The 14,378-nt window shown below is 44.2% G+C and overlaps 1 protein-coding gene across 14 annotated transcripts in view; it reads right to left on the bottom strand.

Annotated features, from left to right (window-relative positions):
- The window catches only part of LOC115199098 (ELAV-like protein 3), a 20,358-nt gene extending 5,980 nt beyond the window's left edge, over positions 1-14,378 (bottom strand). For 2 of the 14 annotated variants that reach the window (XM_029761663.1, XM_029761696.1), the window contains exons 1-7: positions 13,862-14,367; positions 6,057-6,297; positions 5,800-5,903; positions 2,627-2,780; positions 1,075-1,303; positions 868-921; positions 431-469 (exon numbers count right to left, since the gene is read on the bottom strand). In XM_029761663.1, the coding sequence (XP_029617523.1) occupies positions 431-469; positions 868-921; positions 1,075-1,303; positions 2,627-2,780; positions 5,800-5,903; positions 6,057-6,297; positions 13,862-13,879 (839 nt within the window). In that variant the 5' untranslated portion in view covers positions 13,880-14,367. Of the gene's footprint in view, positions 1-430; positions 470-867; positions 922-1,074; positions 1,304-2,626; positions 2,781-5,799; positions 5,904-6,056; positions 6,298-13,861 lie in introns of all 14 variants that reach the window. The other 12 variants (XM_029761719.1, XM_029761727.1, XM_029761679.1 and 9 more) reach the window with 11 other exon arrangements.

Raw genomic sequence — 14,378 nt, 5'->3', positions numbered from 1 at the left:
AGAAGAAGACGCAAATGCAATCTGGTATGTCCATGCTGGTGGAATAAAAGGGACATTAAAGCAAAACCGAAACTGATAATGTTAGTTCATAAAGAAATACACACACATCAGTTCCATTACGTAATCAAACCAAAAGAAAGAACCAAAAGATTATAAACAAAGCCATGCCAGAATACCCTGCTGTTAGACAACCCTAGACACTGCTTAGCATATTTAGATTTGTTGTACTGTCTGGACTGGTTGTTACATAACTTCTCAGTTTAATGGGCAGTGTGAATAGGGAATTGGGGAACATTTTCATAATCTGTCATTTCAAGGTGAAGGCAGCAGGTGGTATTCCAGTCACTTTGTTTGAGGTTTGTTCTTAGGCATGGATGTATTATTTTTTTGTATCTTTTTTTATTTTACAAAGTACACCTTTGGCATTTACCTCTTGACTCCGTAGCTGGCGTTTAGTAAATTGTCGAGTCTGCAACGCAAGAGGGAGAAATGAAGGGGGTGGAGACGTTAGTGGTGAGGTCTGAGAGGAGGAAGGCCTTTTCACATGTAGCTCCTGCTCCTCTGCCTGCTGGCCTCCAGAGGGCGCCCTTCACTGTACTGTAGAGGAGCACTCTGTCTATCCCAACAGCAACCCATCACAGAGCGCACGTCCTAGCCTTGGCGAACCACAACAACGCACTATGCAAATCAGTTTGGTAGTGTGCAGATAAGTGTGTGTGTGTGTGTGTGTTGGAGATCTGCATTGTCTGATTCATTTAAATGTAATTTATTCATCTTGTATAGTAGATACTATGTTATTTGACTGGTTTGGAGCACTTTGCTTTGTTTTCATTTGATTTGTGCTTTGATACATTGGGGGTCTCTTACATTGGTTTTGTGCTGTTATTTGGATCTGGTCCCTTTCCAAATGGAGGGATGAGGCTGCAGTTTAAAAGAAAGTCAAGAAAAAAGAGGGAGAGAAAGAGAGGAAGATAGGATGAGCGAGCGCCGTAGTGCTCGTTCCAGCAGGGCAGGTGTGTCGGGTCAGATGACAGACAGGTCAGAGCAGGGATTGGGTGGTGGTGGGGGCAGTACCTGAAGCGCTGAGTCTGGTGGTGCAGAGGGCCAGTGTAGCGGCGTGCAGCGGTCTGGTACAGCTGGGTGAGCAGGGCCTGGCCCGTCTTCTGGCTGGGGTTGTTGGCAAACTTCACCGTGATGGGTTCGGCTGCGCCCAGGGGCTTTTGGCCGTTCAGGCCCTTGATGGCCTCTTCCGCCTCGTTCCGCTTGTCAAACCGGATGAAGCCCACTCCTCGCGATATACCTGCTCCGGGGTCAGAAAGCAAGCTAATGTTAGCACCTGAGGGGTGAGTCATGACTCTGACTTGGTCCAATGAGATGGGAAAGGTTAGAGTAGGGTTACAGTTGGTTAGGGGGAGGTAAGTTAGAGTAGGTAAGGATAAGTCCATGGTAGGTCAGGGGTACGTTAGAGTGGAGTTAGGGTAGGTCAGGGGTACGTTATAATAGAGTTAGGGTAGATCAGGGGTATGTTAGAGTAGAGTTATTGTAGGTCAGGGGTGCGTTAGAGTAGTGTTAGGGTAGGTCAGGGGTACGTTAGAGTAGAGTTAGGGTAGGTCAGGGGTATGTTAGAGTAGAGTTAGGGTAGGTCGAGGGTATGTTAGAGTAGAGTTAGGGTAGGTCGGGGGTATGTTAGAGTAGAGTTAGGGTAGGTTAGAGTTAGTGTAGGTCAGGGGTACGTTAGAGTAGTGTTAGTGTAGGTCAGGGGTACGTTAGAGTAGTGTTAGTGTAGGTCAGGGGTACGTTAGAGTAGAGTTAGGGTAGGTCAGGGGTATGTTAGAGTAGAGTTAGGGTAGGTCGGGGGTATGTTAGAGTAGAGTTAGGGTAGGTTAGAGTTAGTGTAGGTCAGGGGTACGTTAGAGTAGTGTTAGTGTAGGTCAGGGGTACGCTAGAGTGGAGTTAGGGTAGGTCAGGGGTATGTTAGAGTAGAGTTATGGTACGTCAGGGGTACGTTAGAGTAGAGTTAGGGTAGGTCAGAGTTAGGGTAGGTCAGGGGTACGTTATAGTAGAGTTAGGGTAGATCAGGGGTATGTTAGAGTAGAGTTAGTTTAGGTCAGGGGTACGTTAGAGTAGTTTTAGGGTAGGTCAGGGGTACGTTAGAGTAGAGTTAGGGTAGTTCGGGGGTATGTTAGAGTAGAGTTAGGGTAGATTAGAGTTAGGGTAGGTCAGGGGTATGTTAGAGTAGAGTTAGGGTAGGGTAGGTTAGGGGTATGTTAGAGTAGAGTTAGGGTAGGTCAGGGGTACGTTAGGGTAGATCAGGGGTATGTTAGAGTAGAGTTAGGGTAGGTCAGGGGTATGTTAGGGTAGATCAGGGGTATGTTAGAGTAGTGTTAGGGTAGGTCGGGTACGTTAGAGTTGATCAGGGGTATGTTAGAGTAGGTTAGAGGTACGTTAGAATAGGCTAATAGTAGGTTAGAGTAGGTCAGGGGTACGTTAGAGTAGAGTTAGGGTAGGTCAGGGGTACTTTAGAATAGGCTAATGGTAGGTTAGAGTAGGTCAGGGGTACGTTAGAATAGGCTAATGGTAGGTTAGAGTAGGGGTCAGTTGTGCCAGAAGTGAGTTAAGGCTGTACCTGTAACCTGGTCCACCAGGATGCGGGAGGTGATGATGCGTCCGTACTGGGAGAACAGCTGCTCCATGTCTTTCTGGGTCATGGTCTTAGGCAGACCGCTCACATACAGGTTAGCATCACGGATAGATGCTGAACTGGGACGGGCGTACGATACCTACAGCACATCAAAGAAACACACATTTTAACACTGATATCAAATCAAAGGTTTCCCATATCTTTACTGTACATAAAACCATATACCGTAATTTCCGGACTATTGAGCGCACCTGAATATAAGCCGCACCCACTGAATTTAAAAATATATATTATTTTGAACATAAATAAGCCGCACATGTATATAAGCCGCAGGTGCCTACCGGTACATTGAAACAAATTAACTTTACACATGCTTTAACGAAACACGGCTTGTAACAAAAATAAATAGGCTTTAACGAAACACGGCTTGTAACAAAAATAAATAGGCTTTAACGAAACACGGCTTGTAACAAAAATAAATAGGCTTTATCGAAACACGGCTTGTAACAAAAAATTACAAATTAGCAGTAAACAGTAGCCTACCAAGAAAGTCATTGGTCACTATCTTCCTCCTCCTGTGCACTGAAACCTCTGAAGTCATCTCCTTCGGTGTCGGAGTTGAATAGCCTCAGAATTGCTTCATCCGATATTGGATCGTTTTCATTGTCGCTCTCGTCACTGTTTGACCTTAACCCGTTCGGCAATTTCATTGGTCTAATGAAAGCTTCATGCCGCCAAAAAACTGAGCACGTCACAGAATGTGTTTTTTTGGAGAAAAAAAATGTGAAAGCGGGAAAAATCCATATATTAGCCGCGTCATTGTTTAAGCCGCGAGGTTCAAAGCGCGGGAAAAAAGTTGCGGCTTATAGTCCGGAATTTACGGTAGCCATTTTTTTACCCAGGTAAGTTGACTGAGAACACATTCTCATTTACAGCAACAACCTAGGGGAATAGATGAATGATCCCATTTTAAACTAGGGATGATTAGGTGACATTATTAGGGACAGATTGGGAATTTAGCCAGGATACCAGGGTTAACACCCCTACAATAAGTGCCATGGGATCTTTTAGTGACTACAGAGAGTCAGGACACTTTTTGAACATCCCATCCAAAAGACAGCGCTTTACACAGGACAATGTCCCTAATCACTGCCCTGGGACATTTTTTTTAGACCAGAGGAAAGAGTGCCTCCTACTGGCCCTCCAACACCACTTCCAGCAGCATCTGGTCTCCCATCCAGGGAATGACCAACACCAACCCTGCATAGCTTCAGCAACAAGCCAGCAGTGGGATGCAGGGTGGTATGCTGCTGGCCCTGTAGCAATGCATGAATATTCATTTTACTCGTCTTTTTTGTCAATGTGTGTGACTGTTTTTTGGAAAGCTTTGTGACTGTGTCCACTGTTGTGCAAAGTTAACATTAGTATTCTATGGTGAGACTATAGTGTGACTTAGATTGATTATGAAAACGTCTACATATTCATGCGTTGGCGTGTATGAAAGCCAGTGAGAGAGTATGATAGATAGTGAGAGTCAGTGCATTGTTGTGAGTGGTCTGTCTGTTTGTTTTGGATGGAGGGAGAAGGAGCGAGTGTTGCCAGAGATAGGCTGATCTCCCCTCCCTGTCCTGCCTCTTTCCTTTGTTTCCAGCCTCGAGGGAGAACAGCTCCACTGGCAACCAGCAAGCAATATAAATAGATCACAAGACAGCATCCCCGACTGTCAACTCACTAAAACTTTCACTCCTTATTATATAAACACATACTCACATATACAAGTACAGTATAACTTGAATGAATGTGTTTTAGATATAAATATGGGACATTTCTAGTGACAGTGAACATTTAGATTGACATGTCCAGACAATATCGAGTATTATCATGCCTCGCACAACACATAGCCAGCCGATGGATGTATTTGACCCATTGAGTGTAGAGAATAAAGTTGTACTCATTCTAAATGGTGCAGTGAGTGTGCAGGACTCCAGTATTGTGTATAGTGCATGTGGACAGGGTGTGTGATGCAGTGATTGGGGGTGCTAGAGAATGGGAGAGGGGTAGCGGAGGCTACCCTATAATTAACCCTCTCCCTGTCTCTCCCACAGTACAGATGGTGCCTACAGCCCATATGGCCCCTAATCCTGCCATTGGCATTCTGTTCCCCAAGCTACCCCCTACCCTTTACTCCTCCTGCCCCCTCCCTCCATCTTACAATGCTTTGGTGGAAATATGAAATTTGCTTGGTCATTTATTATGGCTGTATAATATTCATTGATTTTCAAAATAGCCCTCCTGATAATATAAAAAAATACATATTTGAACAATTGTAATAACAACATTAACAACAATATTATTAACAACCACAAAATGTATACATTTTCTGTAATTTATATCGGCCCAATTATTTTGGTATTATATAACTAACAGTAGTAATAATGTTATTATTGCCCCCTAAATACAATTTATGTGTATTTGTACAGTAATGTAACTAAAACATATTGTACAAATAATGATTAACAATATGATTTGCCACCTGTCTGTATAACTCCAACAGCCCAACCCAGCTCCTGATGCTGTTGACTCTCTCTGCCCCAGTCTTTCAGAAGTCTGATTTGAACTAAGCCGGCACTTTATCCCAATCTATGATCTACTTTGATCAGGTGGGAGGAGGGGGCCGGGGGACGGATGGAGTAGTGTTTAATCTGCCCCCCTCACCTCCTCCCCCTCCCGCTCCTCCCCCTCACCCCCCCCCCCCCCCCCGCTCCTTCCCCCCCATCCATATTGGGGACAAAGAAGCCCCCTAATTAGGCCAGATTGGAGGCAGATGGGGGAGCCTGAACTGACCCCCGTGCCCCACAGTGAGACTCCCTGATTACATTTCCATCACAATCACCTCTGCATGCTGCTAGCCCTTTGCTTTCTGACCTCCACTCTCCCTCTCTCCACTCTCCCTCTCTCATTTCTTGTTCTGCTCACTTCCTTTGTTCCTGCGACCCCTCCTGTTTTTTCCTCCTTCCCCTCTTGTCACATCTGCCTCTCTCTCCACCTTCCTTTCTTTGAGTTGCTCCCTGCCTTTCTCCTGGTCTTCCGCAGCGTTTTGAAGCAGAGAAGATGGAGAGTGGCGCAGGTTGAAAAGCAGGAAGGAGAGGTCCTCTTACCTTAATTGTTTTGGTCTGCAGTTTGAGACCGTTGAGTGTGTTGATGGCCTTGTCTGCGTCATTGGGATCCACATAGTTTACGAACCCATAGCCCAAACTCTGGCCTAAATCGTTGAAAACAGATATCGATAATGGTCCTTTAGAAACTGTTTTTGCACCAAAATAACTGTACCTACAGGTACATATGCTGTATGTGATTATTTGTTATCCTCCAACTAGAAATAGATTTTGTTTGTCTGTCTATTCATCAACTGTACCTGCTGAAGCATCATGAATACCTGTAATCTTGTCTCGGACCAGTTTGCAGGATTCAATCTCTCCGATGCTACCGAACAGGCTCTTGAATTCCTCCTGGGTCATGTTCTGAGGCAGGTAGTTGACGATTAGGTTGGTCTTGCTGTCGTCTGTGGCACCGTTGGTGCTGATGACTGGCCCGTTAGGCAGGCTGGTTCCGCTCGGACCGTTGGACACCTGGGTTTCCATGGTGCTGATTATCTGCTGAGGAAAAGGAAGAATATAGAACCCTCTGTACAAATAATACACATCTGCAGTAATGACACACAGTAGAGTAATGGTGGGGTGTTGTTAGCAGGCCTTTAATGTAGACTCATTGAATGAATGTCCGCTCTGTCATTGTCAGCTAGGGAAGAGGTCAGACATCAGCTGAGGGGGTGGAAGGATGCGAGGCAGGGATAGCAGTAGGCTATACACAGACCCCTCTCTCCCCCCTCCCTGTTTCCCCCCCCCCTCTCCTCCCCCGCTCTTTCTCTCTCTCGCTGCCTCTGGCCCTGCAGATGTCACAGTCCTTTCCCCCCCGTTTCCTCCTCCCATCCCCCAGCCTCCATCCATCCATCCAGCCACAGGGTCAAACAGCATTACATCATTACAGGGTCCTAAGTATTGGTGGTGATGGGGCAGGTGGGGCAGTGGGCTTTGGGACGGTGAGGTTGACATGGCAGACAAAAGAGAAAGTGACATTGTCTAATCTGCTCAGGCCTAACGTCTCTGAAGGCTGTCATCTAGCGACGTGGAACGTTTCAACACAAAAAAATACATTCTGGGTTTTAGTGTGCTCACTTTCTTTTGTAAGTGAGTGTTTGTGACTCCGACTCAAAGTTGTTTGTGCGAGTGGATGGAATGAGTGAGTGTGTATTTGTGCCCACTAGAGGTGTGTTGGTGTCATTGTGTGTTGCTCTGGAGTATACCATGTTGCTTCATTTGACCCACAGGGGATTGTCTTCATGGAACAGCTGTGTGTGCAGGTCAGAAACTAAACTTCCCGCTCTCTCTCCTTTTCTTTTCTCTCCCTCTCTCCCTGCTCCATCTATTCCATTCATCCGCTCCTCCTTTTCACCATTCTGTCTAGAATATAAATATCTTTTGACATACTGTGTAAACAAGCCAGTACAAAGATGTCCTCCCTGTACTACTGGCCTCCTGGGCTCCACCCAAACTGATGCAAATATTCATTTTGGCTCCCTGTTCCATTTCCTGGTATAGTGTACCTGGGAAGTGTGGTTTAAATACGTACCATTATTCAAGCTGGTATCTGTGAGCCTGGCTGGCATGGTGACTGCAGGTCTCAGACTGGTGGGTGTTATAAGGCGTCTACCGCTAAAGCTCCAGAAGTCTCACAGTGTAGCCTAAGCTTCTAGAATTATTTGAGTAAGATACAATATTACCAGCAGCTTTACTACTGTTTGTCTGTTGTTTTGGTTATAGCCTATGTTCGTCATTTTCCCTTTTGCGTGGCAGGGTTTTCTTTTGATGTTTATCCATTCAACTTAATGGAGGAGACTGAGTAGTGTTCCTTTCCCCTGCTATGGACATATTACTCTAAAAGCATTCATTGCTTTGATGATATTCCCCAAGCCCTGTTGTAGCTCTTAGTGTCCCCCATCTTGTTTCCCCCCTCCGTGCTCATGCCCTTCTCTGTCTCTCTCTCTCTCTCTCTCTCTCTCTCTCTCTCTCTCTCTCTCTCTCTCTCTCTCTCTCTCTGTCTCTCTCTCTCTCTCTCTCTCTCTCTCTGTCTCTCTCTCTCTCTCTCTCTCTCTCTGTCTCTCTCTCTCTCTCTCTCTCTCTCTCTCTCTCTCTCTCTCTCTCTCTCTCTCTGTCTCTCTCTCTCTCTCTCTGTCTCTCTCTCTCTCTCTCTCTCTCTCTCTCTCTCTCTCTCTCTCTCTCTCTCTCTCTCTCTCTCTCTCTCTCTCTCTCTCTCTCTCTCTCTCTCTCTCTCTCTCTCTCTCTCTCTCTCTCTGTCTCTCTCTCCTCTGTCTAACCTGATTTCTGCCTTGAGCTGTACCTTTAACCATGTTGCCCAGGTAACAGCGGCTTCAAGACTGTTGCTAATGGCTGGCTGACTTCTGGTTGTGTGTGTGTGTGTGTGTGTGTGCGTGCGTGCATGCGTGCGCGGACAGAAAGATAGAGAACGAAATAATCCATCTCTGTTGGGCAGATATTGTTTTTCTCCATGTATTAATATTCGATGGCTTTGCGGAAGCAGAGAATATATTTAAGTCAAATTGACATTGACAGGGAGAGAACATCAGAGGGAGAGGAAGCGGGAGAGGGAAAGGGAGTGAATTATGACAGCCTAAAAATAAAACACTGCAAACACACATATCTAAGCAGCACATGAGAGCTGCTGCAAAGTAGACTAGCCATCCATCATACAGTACACATGTTATGGGCTTCTTTGGTCTCGACTAGAGTGGTAAGATCTGCTGATCTAGGGACTGGACTGGAACAGAACATGGACAGAAGGCTCTACAATACCCAGTTAAATGATCATCCTTCATGCATAATGGGAAAGAACAAATAGTCCACATGGGTATGATAAATAGATTCATAAAATGCATCTATCTAATATGTGTCACCATGTAACACGCAAATGTCCGAAACTAAAAGAAATATGAATATTTTCTGAATTTGCCACAGAACGGACCAAATATTACAGCCCTTTGCAGAAAGACACCGAATCCCAGCAAATTTGATTTGTCAACTGAAATAGACCTCAGTGTGGCAGTCCAGGCATCCACAGTGACAAGTTCTAAAGTTATATAATTCCCAGGCTCAGACTGGCCACAGAGACACAGAGGGAGAGACTGGCTGACACAAGCAACATCTAACATCACCCTGACATCTCCATGCCAACAAGCAGGAGGATGAGAAAAACAGAATAGAGTGCTTTGAGGATGCTACAAATAGAACAAGTCGTAATTATCATCAGAACATGTTAGCCTTTACAAAGAAATTAGGGGAAAATATCAACTACATCCATAACAATATCCAAGTACTGATATGGCAAGGATATAGGCAATAACCCATCAGGTCATAGATAAAGGCCCAGCCAGCCCCCTCTCTGATAGGCTAATTCTGTTCATTAATTCTGTTGCTAATCATGACGAATGACAACAAAGAGAGTAACCACACACAAACACATGAAACACACAACCCCCAACACTTCCAGATTTCTGCTGTTGGTTGGGCCAGCTCTTCTTCTCCTTGCCCCGGCACTAGATGTGCCTTTCTTTTTCTATTTCTGGGACCTGAGAGATCTCCCTTAATATTTAATGGACTGCATCATCAGCATCGCCTACACATGGACCCAGACTCGCACGCAAACAAGAGCCCAGAGCCCTACCTCCTCTCCTCTCTCTGCCTGCCGAGTGGAGCGAGCACAGCACACAGACCACCTACACTTGACAATGCTCAATTACAAAACACAGCAACATTACATGACCCAAATGTAAATACAGATACTGGCAGCGTCGTCTTCTTCAAATTGGCTTTCTACTTGTCTATATACATGACTGCTGTTCCTTTCCTACAAATGGAAGGTGAAGACTTGTCCTAAGAGGAAAAGCAGCAGTCTGCCACATACAGTATTCAGGCCAGATTTTGTCATGTGCCGATAAAGGTCAAAGCATGTGATGTGTTTACCATTTACGGAAATCACTGTAATTGTATCAGGCAGAAGACTGTATGTGGCAGACTGCTTAGGCCTCGTTGTTCCTAAGTGTACTAATGGGAATCAAACACAGGTCCATACTTTGGAGTCCATACATTGGAGTCAAGACTGCTCTCTACATTCTAAAAAGGGACTTGTCATTAGATTCTTCTGATAATGTCAAATGTGCTTGGCATTGACTCTTTTCATGTTCAGGAACATTCCTAGCATTAAAAAAAAAACTTTGCTCGAAAGATTGTTATCCGTAAATCAACCCAAGAGAAAATAAATCAGGTTGTGGCAGTAACAAATAAATACAACAAATTCTCTCTTAGCAAAGAATGGGAGGTCAGGAGGAGGCCTCTGCTGATCTACCTACTGATATGGGGAACTATATTACTGCTACACACACTTCCTGTTAGTGCTACCACTGGTGACAACACAGTCATTCATGGGTGATGCAGTCGCACTGTACTGGGCAAGTCGTGGAAAATAACCTCTATCTCTGAGTGAGATAATGTAAGAGAGAGAATTAAAAAAAGGTTATTTCCTGTCGGCAACAACACCATCAGAAAATACTAGGTTCTGAATATTTCATGTTATTTAGGAGTTGTTGGGTTCTCTTTTTCATCAGTAAAACACTATTGCAGACACTGTTGTACCACAATACAACCCGCCTAAAATGGTAGTGCATTAGTCTCATTTGAGTAACTTGAAAATGAGGAAATACATTTGAAAATCTAATTTCATGGAACCACCAAAGACAGGCGATTCACTAAACTAAGGTTTAGCTCAAGAGAAAGGCCTCGATTTTCAAGGCTTTTTTTCTCTTTCTCACCCTTGTTTTTAAAATATACATCAATCATTCTTTTGGAAGGCCTGAATCGCAAGTGGATCCTAGGCTGGGGTTGTAAATGGGCCTTCTAAATAACACAGATTACAGGATTATCCTAAACAAAAGGCATTAGCCACACTCTCTACAGCTTAAAGGGATCATGGTGGCAGCTGTAAAACAACAGGACAACACAAGTCACAGCCCAACCCTCACAACCTTAGCCTACATACAGTCAGTAACTAACGCTCTGCACTAACTCTCATTTTTAATAGGCATATATATATATAAATATATATATATATATATATATATATATATATATATATATGTGTGTATTTATCGTTTTCTTTCAGTGTTATATTAGGAAAATGTGATATTTTAAAATCATTTCCCCGTTTGTCAATGCATTTTATGACACAGACGTAAGACATGTTGCAAATTCCCTGTGAGTGTGTTTGTGTGTGTAGCTTTCGTTGAAACCAGGGGCGCTATCCAGAGTGCTGAAGTAGGGAGTGGCTTTCAGGCGATTCCGTTTGAGACCAGAATGCATTGTCCAAACCATCAAGCCTTTTCTGTAACATTTCAAAAATGCTCCATTCGCTTCTTTTCACGCATTTAAAAATGTTCGCATTTATATTACACAACATCTTCTTACCCCTTCCCCTTATTTTGTGAAAACAAGACATGTGCGCTCTGTAGGAATTCACAAACCCGAGCGCCTTTTTGCTGAATAAAGGTATTGAAACAACCAAACAAAAGAGCCACCCGTTCCTCCTCTTCTCGCGCGCAGAGACTATGGCAGCTCTATGAATATTAATGTAAACAGTAGCGCTTTGTGTCATGGCCAGGGGCTGCAGGACGCTCCGGGAACAATGAACGCCACAATTGCCAACATCATTTCGCTCCAGTAAGTCAATCATACGCCTAATAATAATAATAATAACAATAATAATGTACAACATATATTTTTAGAACATATTAGAGGGAAAAATCAAATGAGGCCTATAAAATTATCTTCGCTCAGTTTAGTAGATATTTTCCTTGTGCTGTATTATTTACACGACCGGTCAATTACTTCAATTTGCGAGGACAGTAGAAGGCAAGGCTAGACCATTCATGACTTTCGTGACAACATAGCAATTGAGGTCTCTTATTCTTATGTAGGCCTACGAGTCTATTTCAGTCACCTATAGGCCATCTTGAAGAAGTAAATATAGAGTATTTCAAAATAAATCAAAAATCTACTTAGGCTAAACCTGTTTTTGTCCTCCAGTCATACTCAACGGTGCATTGATTTTCTAGACTAAATAATTTGACAATACATGTAAATACAGGATACATCGTATATTCTAAACTCATAGGCGCCAGTTGTATTTAGGCTCGTTTACACTTGGTGGCCTCTGCTGTCCTTGTCCTTGAATCGCGGAAGCGCCTCGGGAAGGTTATCTGACTCAACTGTTTTATTTGCTTGGCACTGCGGTACAGGCAATGCTCACGGAGGACTGCGGAACATGTGGACAGGAGCTATAGGCCTACGTGCATGACGCTGACTGGGCTCTGGGCCTGCCTGTTAGCCCAGCTGTACGGGAAAACACTGAGGAAATAGAAATAGGCTACTATTCAATAAGGACATATGAAACACACTGAGGCTATAGGTCTAAGTAATTATCAAGTCGACTATTGATTGAAATAATTGCATTATTATGATCTCAAAGATTTAGGACTTGCAAAATAAGTCTGCTCTTCAGTTTAGAAACATGGTCGTGCTCGTGCTATATTATGTAGGCTACTAGATTTTATTTTGGGCCTACACGATCATTGCAGTAGCCTACCAAGTCCCACGGAATGGTCATTCGATCATTTATGTTGGTGTTTTTGGTTGCAACAAATTATTATATCCCTTTGGATATTGTAGCAGCCTATTATTTAAAATAGAAAATGTGGTTCTACCTGCACCTATCATTAAAATCTGTAAATTAAGACGATAGAATATAGGCATAAAGCCTCCCTGATAAATATATAGCCTTTTATATAAAGCATAAACATAGAGCATAAAAAGTAGTTCATTAATCACATTCGATATATTTAGCGTGCTCCTCGCTAAACCATGAGAACAAGACAACGGTAAATCCTTCCACCTGCTGACAGGAATACATTGGATGCAGCGCCGTGAAGTCAAGAGGATGTTTGGAGATGAAAGCCAGCGCGTGCCATCATTATGCGCTGGAGTCCAGCAGAGGCACGCCCAATTCGGCCGTCGGCTATGAGCTAGGCTAATTTCACTCTGCTAAGGCTAAACCCTTTATCAAACAGGCGTGAGTCAAATAGGCGCTAGCTAATTAAAACAAGTGTTATGATGGATGGGTGAAAAAAATGTGCTTGTAAAAAAAGAAACCGCTAGTCGCCATCCCTCGTTTCGCGGCCTCTGAAATTTCCATCCCATTTACTCCGTTGCATCGCAACAAGAACCCTTAGGAATTTTGACTTGCCTGATTCAATCCAAACCAATGTATCCGTAATCTCCCCCTCCCCCTCACTCAGTGACTCGACCCTTTTTCTTTGCCTTGCTCTCGATGGGCCCTCAGCCTCCGAGGCATCATGTTTTGTCTCAGAAATCCGTGTCGAGCATCCATGTGCTGTGCCAGGCAGGGCAGGCGGAGAAAGACATTCCTCCCCCACCGCTCTCTACGCCGCTCAGCAGCAGCAGCAGCCGCCGCACGCGGCCTCTGCCCCCTACGCCCTTATCGGAAAATGTGTATACAAATAATGCAGCCATGGATTTTGATATAGCCTAGTGGGTCTATGATAAGAAAATATATCGTCCTCTATAAAATGGCAGAATAAAGCATTTTGCTCTCCAGCGTCGAAGATGCAGGCAGGGATGGAGCCTCGCGCAGGCAGCCTTGGCGCATCGCTCAGCATGACATTACTAATTGCCAGCATCGATCGTTAATCTTGTCAAGACAATATCCCATAACCGAGAGAGCTGTAGTATAAGCCTATTTAGGCCACTATAGCTTATAAATATTGTGTGTAATACATGTGTGTTTGTTTATACCAGTATTATAGCTAGCTAGCCTATCATAGATACCATATTGTATCATATTCAATATGTGTATATATACATAGGGCTATATGCATTCATGTATATACGTTTGTGTACAATACAATCAAGTGGAAAACAAAGGGTCTGCGCTCCAGAATGTAGCCTATGCAATGCATGCTGCTGCTACAACATCCACCATCCTTGCAAATAGAAGAGATAAATGGGGCATACGTACAGTAACCATTCTTGACATACAATGAGAGTGATCTAGGTCCTTCTTCGTTTCGCAGGTCTTCAAGCCGTAGGTTGAGTCAATACTATGATCTTTAGTCTTTATATTAGCTGGCCTGTGTATTTACTATGGAGAGGCCGTGTCCAAATCCAAAAGAAAAAAAAGAAAAAAGGAAAAAAGACAATGTTCACCAGGGGAATCTCAGCCCTTGGAGATTGGTAGGTGTCCTCTGTAGGGTGAAAATGAGGAGAAAGGGGTTTTCTTCAGGATGATGATGAGGGAGAGTTTTCTCTCCGAGTGGCGTGGGCGACGGTTCAGAAAAAAGAGAAGCAGTGATCCCCAGCAGGGTGTGTCCAGGGGAGGGTGTTGTGGTTCGGCTGTGTTCTGTGTGTAATATTCCCAGCTCCTCTTGCAGTCTCCTTCTGTGCCTCTGCTGCAATGTTCTTCTTTTATGCGTCCTTCTGGCTGGCAGAGCGCGCTCCTGATTGGCTAATTGTGCAGGGAGGGTACTACACGGCAG

This window comes from Salmo trutta, chromosome 1 (genome assembly GCF_901001165.1).
Source record: "Salmo trutta chromosome 1, fSalTru1.1, whole genome shotgun sequence".
Lineage (NCBI taxonomy): Eukaryota > Metazoa > Chordata > Actinopteri > Salmoniformes > Salmonidae > Salmo > Salmo trutta.
The sequence above is the reverse complement of the archived record's forward strand: the minus strand, read 5'-3'. Positions and strand labels throughout refer to the sequence as shown.